At 33.5% G+C, this 9,327-nt stretch overlaps 1 protein-coding gene across 2 annotated transcripts; it reads right to left on the bottom strand.

Annotated features, from left to right (window-relative positions):
• Positions 1-4,302: 4,302 nt before the first annotated feature.
• Positions 4,303-7,936, bottom strand: LOC124442669. 2 transcript variants are annotated; one of them, XM_046993160.1, is made up of 5 exons: positions 7,867-7,936; positions 7,418-7,481; positions 6,491-6,778; positions 5,448-5,509; positions 4,303-5,172 (listed from the first exon to the last, which is right to left on the bottom strand). In XM_046993160.1, coding segments are annotated over exons 3-5 (465 nt in total). In that variant the 5' UTR covers positions 6,493-6,778; positions 7,418-7,481; positions 7,867-7,936; the 3' UTR covers positions 4,303-4,771. The 2 variants fall into 2 exon arrangements, with proteins under 2 accessions (XP_046849116.1, XP_046849115.1); XM_046993159.1 differs by having other exon boundaries at positions 6,683-6,778.
• Positions 7,937-9,327: the final 1,391 nt, after the last annotated feature.

Below are 9,327 nucleotides of genomic sequence, written 5' to 3'. Positions count from 1 at the left end.
GAGCTTTTCTACATCTATGAACTGTCCCTTGTAGTACCAAATTTCTAACTTAACTCATTACATAGAGGTTTGATTGGGGATCTCTAGGGGGATCTATACCTGACAACTTGGTAGAAATTTTTAAAGACATTATATTTTTTTGTATAGCATTATTGTAAAATAAATTTTACGTTCCTAGACATGCTAATGAGCCATATATTTGGCATGATAATGAGCCTAAATATTTGGCAAAACATTTAAGTATTGTTCACTTCACTTTTTTAAAAAAAACGTAAGCAAAATGTGTTGTTTTTACGCAAAAACATTGCCCACAAAATACATTTTGTATTGCTCTAAAACGCTGAAAATGGCATTTCCAAGGCTCTGAAATTCAAAATTTCTCAGAGGAGAATGCCTCGGACCCCCCCCAGGTGCGGAGCGCCTCCGGATCCGACGTTTAATGAATGATGTTTGAACAATCCTAGATCCGCCCCTTGCTGACTATAACACGTTTTCTAAACCAAGAAAAAAAATGATAGTCGTCCTGAAAATGCTTAGCAAAATGTATTTTCTTTATGTGTTCCTAAATTTGACCCTGCTTTGCAATCCTTGTATTTTCCAGGAAAATTAAAAAGGAAACGTTATGGCAACGTTATTGTTCGACATGCAAAGGAAATGATCGCAAAATCAAATTTTTTCAGGATAGTAAAGTGATATTAGAGACCAGTGATGATTACTGGAAACGTCCAAATAAAAGGAGGTGGTTGTTTAAGTCTCGGCCACAATTTTCAAGAATTTGTTGCTGCTTTAAATATCTGGAAACGTACTTTATCAATAGAGGTTGTATTTATTTTTATCATTTCATTATTTAAAAAACCCAAAAGTAAATGTCTTCTTAATGCACACACATATTTCCAACCTTTAAAGTTATATCATTATTTTACATAAATTTTTGACACATTTATTGTCTTCTTTAAAATGGATTTTATGTTTTTAAACATGTTTAACTTTTTAAAGAATTTTTTCTCTGACAAGATTTTGCATTTTGGTTACATTGCCAACATTTGTACTGTTTTATAGGTTAGTATTGAGTTGATATTACGAAATTTATTTGACGATTTATACCTACAAGTTGTGTACCTTAATGTCAGTGATGGCAATTAAAAATATTTTCAATGTACCGCAGAGTCAAAAGAGTCAACAAAGCAATCGTATATTACCTTTTGTTTACTATACACAGAAAATGGCAAGAATCACGAGTTAAATTCTATAAAGACATTTTAAAGCTCAAAAATCCAATTTTTGGCCATATTGTTGATAGTATTAATCTTTAATACTATCACATGTAAACATTGCAATATGGCCACTGGCGATAGCGAGTTTACTGCAGTCCTTGTCACGTTTCTGAGTCAAGAAGTACTACTGAAGGCCCCAGTTTTTTTGAGAACTTTAGCTCGGGTCTTCAGGAGACTTCTACTTAGAAAGTCACGATAATTCCCTAGACGACGTGTTGTCAACGAAACGAAAAGGGGGTGCTGGTGGATTTACATGCTGTGTACCTGGTTGCTTTTCAAACAACAACAAAAAAACCGTGAACATTTATTTGAAGGAAATTCAAGCCTCTGAGGACGCTTGCATTCAATCCTCTGGGTAAGAGTTCTTAAATGAACTTGAATGTTTTTGAACGTGAAGTATGTGAAAGTTGCAAAAAAGCTTCACAATTGTTTTTAACAGTGACCATATTTCATTTTATTTGTCAACCCTGAACACAAAGACCAGAATTCGACAAACACTTTAGTACGGTAAGGTGGCCCAAAGGTGCAATAAACAAACGCAAATTCAAATACACAAACACAAATTCAAATACACAAACACAAATTCAAATACACAAACACAAATTTAAATACACAAACACAAATTCAAATACACATACGCAAATTCAAATACACAAACACAATTTCAAATACACAAACACAAATTCAAATACACAAACACAAATATAAATACACAGATGCCAGACCAATACACAAACGCAAATTCAAATACACAAACGCAAATTCAAATACACGAACACAAATTCAAATACACAAACGCAAATTCAAATACACGAACACAAATTGAATAGCCAAGGGTGCAAAATTCATTTCCGGTGAATTTGCTACCTAAATTTTTCCTGAACTTACAAAATAAGTTAATAACCCATCCTATGCCAATTTAGATTATTGTTATATTTTAATTTCGAGATAGAAATCTATGTTTCATACACTGATGTAAAATAAATACGGAGCATCCGAGAGGTATTTATCGTATCTAGCGTTCGTGCATATGCTCTTAATATCTTTCCCGGCATCTTGAACAAGTGTGGAAGTTCACTAAATACAAGGGGTAATTTTTGTGCTCACTGTGGGGTAGATCTTTGAAAGCCTGATAAATCAAACACTTTGCTTAACATAGATCCATCAAAATCAGCAGGGCTTTCTACTTATTATCGTGCCACCAAATCTTTTACTTTTATAGAGTTTTTTGTCAGATGTTTCATTTGGCACTGTTGAGAAAAGGAAGCGTCACGATCGTTTTGTCTTCACGAAAAAGGGGAAGAAGGATGAGACTGTCAAGGTTTATGGCTGTCGTTGGAGCCAACACAATAACATTTTTGTGGCATGCTTTTAAAGTCAGGCTCAGGTTTTCTTCTATCAACACTGCTTAGTGCTCACCAACCCCATATGAAATGGAAAAGGATAGAATAGTTTTGCCATTAAAATGTGCAATTATTATTTCATTCTTCATCACACATTTTGTCATGCCAGGTCATGAACACCTAGTAAATGGGTATTTTCTCCACCAAAGATAAACATTGGAATAATTGAGCTCGATTGGGATCATTTGAAAATCAAGCAACGCTTACGTCTTCTTATTGATGTAAAAAAATCTGGTTCTCATGTTGTTGTAAAAACTTCTGGTGCGGAAAATCAATTAGCTCACAATAAACAACTCCGTGATGAAAATTCTGAATGAGTTTTGTTGTACTCAGATATGGAGTTAGTTTTATATTTACCAGGCACAATCGAACCATTTTCTGTAGAAAAGTACAAGAAGTCCCTTGGCAGGCCCTACAGTCGTGTCAATTTATATGTTCGCAAGACTTTAGATTATGAAAGTGAGGAGGTTTTTTATTAATTATTAAAAAACACTTTATTAAAGTATAGGTAACTTTTTACTCTTAAGTAATGCCTAATTACGAGCATTTAATAATTAATGTAATTCTGTAAGGTGAAGTATATAATAGTCATTGCAGTATTTCGTTAGTTTAATGAAACTATCAAGATACAAGTAAAATTAAACACTTTCTTTATGAGGAGCTAATATTAAATATTACTCATCAATACTGTGAAAGGCAACACTTATTTAGATGTTATAATTGAAAATTCTAATATGAAGTGCATAAGTGAAATAACAAAAGTATTATATGCAACAATTTTTATTTCAATAAAATGCATATTTGACAAAAATACAAATGTTTGTTTCGTAGTTTACTAATAATTAGTTAATGATGCCGTGGAAGAGCAATTACATTTGGAAGAAATAGAATGACAAAGACTCAAAATGAATCATTGTGCACAGGGCCGCAGCTTGGAGAAAAATCCCATCCCACAACTTTGCATGCACTAGAGAACCTCCAAAATTGTTGATAAATTCTGCGATTTCGTCAGAGAAGAAGAAAATTTATTGGTGGTATGATAAAAATAATTGCCTCAGACTGCAGCGGTAAAAAGATTTTTTGATACAACCACTGTGTGCTATAGCTAAGATTTAATATTTTCCTGCTGCAATTATTTTAATAGGTCAACAGCAAAGTGCCGTATGTTGCAATATTGCAAGCAAGTTGACTTTCACATTGAAAGTTTTTTATTTTTAGTTATCTAGAGCATTTGTACTTGAATACTTGTATTATTTTGCTAACTGTATTCTAAATCAAATAAATTATGCTTTATTTTGTTTTTTCTTCTTCCAAACAAATTCAAGAATAGTTTAAAGCAATGTAAAATTTGAGCATAGTCGAAGCATAATTTTGGAGAGAAAGTAGCAATGCTAGAAGCATAATATGCCATTTTAATGAGAATAACCTGGAATGCCTAATTCTTCATCAACAAAAACTTTTCGATTAGCATGTGAAATAAGCAATGAAAGAGGTAAGCAATTAAAAGAAGTTTAATTCATTGATGGCAGTTGCTATTGGAAGAACAGTTTTTTTCGCAGATCAAGACCTCAAACGGAGGGATTTCTGTTATATTGTATGAGTTCACAAAATTATTTAACAACAAGTTTCGATAACATTCGTGTCTACTATTGTTTTTAATTTGTATTGCTCCATTCTGCAATGCCCTTTACATTCAGTTTCAGTAGTGTAGTAGGGTATTAAGAGTTTATATTTTACAAGGTCACTTTAAAAGATAAGTTAAACGTCTTAGTGCTTCGTGCAAACCTTTCCCAGAAAATTTTCGTTTTTTCTATTTCTCATTCAAATGAAAAAGAAAGTGAGCATTGGGTTTTTTCATGAAGATACGATATTGAAATTGAGAATTATGATAAATTTCTGGAATTGCATAACGTTCTAAGTTCTAAATTATACAAAAATAGAGTTCATATGGAGTACCATAATTACTACAGACCAGTACATATATAATACCATATTAAAGCTCGTATGAACTACCATATCGTTTATTTGAAAATTAAAAAGATAAGATTTTTATAGTCTGCTTATAGTTTAGGGGCTTAATATTGTCTTGCCAGCTTAATTTTCTTCCCATTTCGTGATCAAATCAAAAACATCCTTCCTTTTGAGGTGCTGTAAGACAATTGTTTTAAACGCACCAACACTATTGTCTTCACTGCGAGCACACCACTTTCCTATTGCCAGTTTGGCGAGACCTTGTCCTCCTGTACTTCTACACTCCATTTTCATCAACTCGACTTCTTTAAGAGAGAAACAGTCTAAAGCGGCAAACAAATCCCCTTCACTCCTGCCACTTATGTCCAGACGATCATAAATTTCTTTTAAAACTTTATAGTCAATTTCATCAACTGACCATTGGATTTTAGGAAGAGATTTTTTATTTGTCACTCCTGCGCTTGGATCAGTTTCTTTTGATACAATGTTTTTAGTTGCTTTTTCATCACGCACGCTGCTCATTCCTTTAAAAACAGATCCGTTAAAAAGACCATGTTTCCTTAAATTGGTAAATTGATAGTATTGTTTGTTTCTTCAGTAGAGTTTATTTTTTGTAAAGAAATTTTAATCGAAATGAAAACTGTTGTCTAGCGTCTTCAACAATTAAATACAGGCTTGACCTTTGAAAATATTTTGACATGCTATAGCCGGCAAATTTACTCCTGCCAGCGTTTGTTTACTTTATAAATATTTTTTAGCTTTTTCAGAATAATCTTAAAAAAAGGTTAAATAAAATCACCTTTTTCTATTTCCTCTTTTGTATCTGCATCCGGATTACCAACACATTGCGGAGGACTGATCCTGAAACATGAAAAGTGTTAGCCAAAGTTGAATCTGCATGCAGCCCAGACACACGAATTGACAGTAAAAAAAGGCAAGAACAAAATTCAGAAATGTAGTTCAAGTTCTTTTGCAGTTCATCAAGTTTTCAGACTTCAGAGGACCCAAGAGCCAAAAAAGGTTTAATTTTTCAGTCGAACTGATCTTTACAAAAATATCAATATTTATAATATGCATGAAAATTGTTTTAATTCTGATTGGTTAAGAGCAGTGCAATTTATCGAAAATTCCGGTGCAAAAAAAAAGGGAAGCATGCATGTGTCATCGCATTTCTGGCACTCTTTGTTTCTAAATTTTCAGGGAGAGAATGCCTTCGGACACCCATACGGGTGAATGCGTTCGGCGTTGGTAGGACCCGCCGTTTTTTAACTAACGTTTGGAAAATCCTGGATCCACCCTTGGGCAAGATGTTTCTGGATAAAAATACGAACACTGCGCGTGTACAAGCTATGGTGTTGTGAAAAGTAATATCCGATGGAATTGAAATATACGAGGCGAGCGATTAATTTTTAATAACCTGCCGCCTGAAATATGCGCTAAAGTTAAAAATCGTAACATGCATATTATTTATAAGTAATAGCCCAGCTTTTCGTACAATTTTGAAATAACAAGCACTCGTGCATGCTCTTCCAAATTGCACAGTCAAAATCATGCTATTACCAATACAAAAAAGCAAAGTTCATAATTGCGCTTCTTAACTGCGAAAATTGTAATTATATAATTTCATTTTTTTTTAAACATTTGAGGGCCATACTTATAAAGTTGTTTTTTTTCTCATCTTTAGCGCAAGAACTGAGCTTATGGTTTTGTTAAATCCGTTTTATAAGGGAGAAGAAAAATTTAGTCCTGTCTTCATTATCTACATTACATGTGATGTTGCAGAATACCATTTAGAGCAATGACAGAAAAATTAAGATGTTTTGCATTAAATATTCTACCTACATTGCTAAACTTTAACCTTTGGACTAAGCTGCTGTATTGCCATTAATTTCTTTTCAAGCCAAACTTGTTACAGATCATTTTTGCAAAACAAACTTTACTAAATCAAGTCTCTGGATTGATGCATTCGCAGAAGTTCCCAACCATGCTTCCGGCACCCCTGTTTTTTAAGGTTTACATAATCGCATTTTTCACCTGTTACTCGTCATGTTATTGGCGCACTCTCCATTAAACCGGTTATCAGACGTGTGGGTTGCTGTATTAGACATTTTGAGGAATGATTTTTAAGAACTATAAAATAAAAAGTAATCATTGAAATTATGTTTAAATCAGCAATTACTAGTGATTTGCCACGAACGTCTCATAATGCGAGCAATCATGATGAGAAGAGAACATTGCGGAAGGGGAGTGTGGTGAGGCATGAAAACGTGAATTTTTCTATTGCAATACTTGTTATGAAAGAATAAAATCAACTATTAGTTTACTGTGTCTTGCTTCCTTATTCAAAAACTAAGCTTTAACTCATTATAACTTAACAAGTCTTTAAACCTATCTACAACATTAACATTCGCGAGCAAGAATATAGAAAGCTAAAAGAATATAAGGAGCTAGAAACTGGAAAAGTGCCATCACGATAAATGATGAGGAAAGGAAGATTTATATTAGCTATTCAAAAAATCATGATTTTGACGCCCACACGATAAAGAAAACTGGCTCAACATATTATGTGTTTCCTCTTTGTATTAAGACCCATTTGGAATGCTATTTAGTGGTTTTAAGTACATTGAAACAGATACTCTTTGTCTAGTTGAATAGCTCTAAGCAGTATTACCTTTCGTAGCTACAAATATCTCTATTGCTTATTATACTTATCTCACGGTTCAATTGATCCGTCGTTAGTCTATTTATGACGCCATAATGACTACATACCATAAGTTTGAGCACTTTCCTTGTTGTTGCGATTGCTGAGTCTTGATCATGAAGCTTGATAAAACTATTTTGAAAAATAGGCCGACACGCATAAAGTTAAATCTTTCCTTGTGGTCGAAACTTCTGAAATTAACTACAAAGCTTGCTCAAAATCCATTTAAAAAATATGCAGTCTAAGGAAAGGGTTAAAATGATTAAGCCGTAAGTTTTGCTTTATTTTGTTAGCCCGGTAATTAAAATCTTTATCATGTATTGTGACATTCCTTTGCGGACAACATTCCTTTGCTGAAAACATTCCAATCATCAAGATGAGTCAATTACGAACATCAAAAAATACATCAATGTCATATTAACGTGTTTTATCGACCAATTGAACTATCATTATAGTCAAGCGCGTTCTATCACTAATTTTATTATTAAGAGACAATTTTAAATGTAAATATTCTTACCTTAAATGTGCTTCAATGTAGCCAGCCTGCGAGTGTAGCTATATATTATATATATGCAAATTTCTCTCTGTTCACTCTTTAAGAAAACAAAACTAGGCTAGATTTCTAAAGAACTGAATAATGTTTAATTTATAATTTTTTATATAGACAGTACGGCGAACCTCGGCTACGCCAATTGCTTCTATAATCCAGGTTTGTATAAATATATCTAACTAACGAGATAACTAAAAAGTTTTCCCGGTAACCGAGATCTCGCTTGTCAACAAGGGATTATATTTTACCACATATGAACGCTTTTTCCCGTCTAAAGGGACAATGTCCTAACGTAACACCTCTTCAGTTTGAAGTAAATTCTGGCAGTTTCAGACAACTCGAGGACCATCATGATGAAAGCTTTACCTTGCCAAAATCAAGACCTAACACACCTGGAACTGATTCTGAGGGAGCCATCGATTTGTCTGACATTAACGAATGCTCTTCTGTTGATCTTGATGAGCCCAACAGTGAATCCAGTACAGCTGATGGTGGAAATACAGAGAGAAGACCAAAGCAAAAAAGGCACGTTGAAAGACTTGTTGATAACAAGCGTAAACATCTACAGAGGAATTTGTCAGCTGTACAGAGAGACAAAATCTTGATTGATGAAGCTAAGGACGATGCTCAGTTTAGAAAAGAGCTGACACAAGTTCTTCGAGAATCAACTGAATGTTTTTCTAATAGTATTAAAAGAGCTTAGTTTGGCAATGACAGGAATTGGGACAGAAATTTCCCAGTCAACTCAAATGTTGACAAATGCTCTACTCCACAAACAGCAGCAGCAACCACCATTCATTTTCCCACAATACTTTCACCAAGGCCTCCAATTTCAAAGTAGTCCTCATCTCTCTTACGGAACCTTCTCACACATGACAAGTGACATTACATATTCTGATGCAACAAACATGAGTGGAAAATAATTTTCCAAATAATGGTCATGTATTGAACATGTGCGGTAAAATAATATTTATAGAAATTTGTTATTGTTGCAACCTCTGTTGTTTGATATTTTTTTGTATTGGTTTTTTTGGTAAATTACAAGTATTTCATATATTTAAATACCTGTTTATCTTCTCTAAGGGTTTATCTTCATAATTGGAAAAGGTCTTTAATTAAGATATTCTTTTATCATTTTCACAATGCTTCTTCTAACAATTTTCCTTCTCCTTCATTAGATGAATAGATAGTGTCAGGATTGTTTTGGAATTGTTCTTCATTTTGTTTAATTGAATCAATTTGCTCTTTGAGTTTGTGTTCATCAACAGTTACCTTGCTTTGCTCACATATGTTGTGCAGAATGAAGCAAGTAAAAATCACTGTAGGTACAGCCTCAAGTTTCAAATCAACAATTTTGTTAAGAAAGTCCATCTTTCAAACAAAGCTTTTAAACGTCCAAAGCCACATTCTATTTTATTCCTAGCAGCC

The sequence above is a fragment of the Xenia sp. Carnegie-2017 genome, unplaced genomic scaffold, assembly GCF_021976095.1.
Source record: "Xenia sp. Carnegie-2017 unplaced genomic scaffold, XeniaSp_v1 HiC_scaffold_20, whole genome shotgun sequence".
Lineage (NCBI taxonomy): Eukaryota > Metazoa > Cnidaria > Anthozoa > Malacalcyonacea > Xeniidae > Xenia > Xenia sp. Carnegie-2017.
The sequence above is the reverse complement of the archived record's forward strand: the minus strand, read 5'-3'. Positions and strand labels throughout refer to the sequence as shown.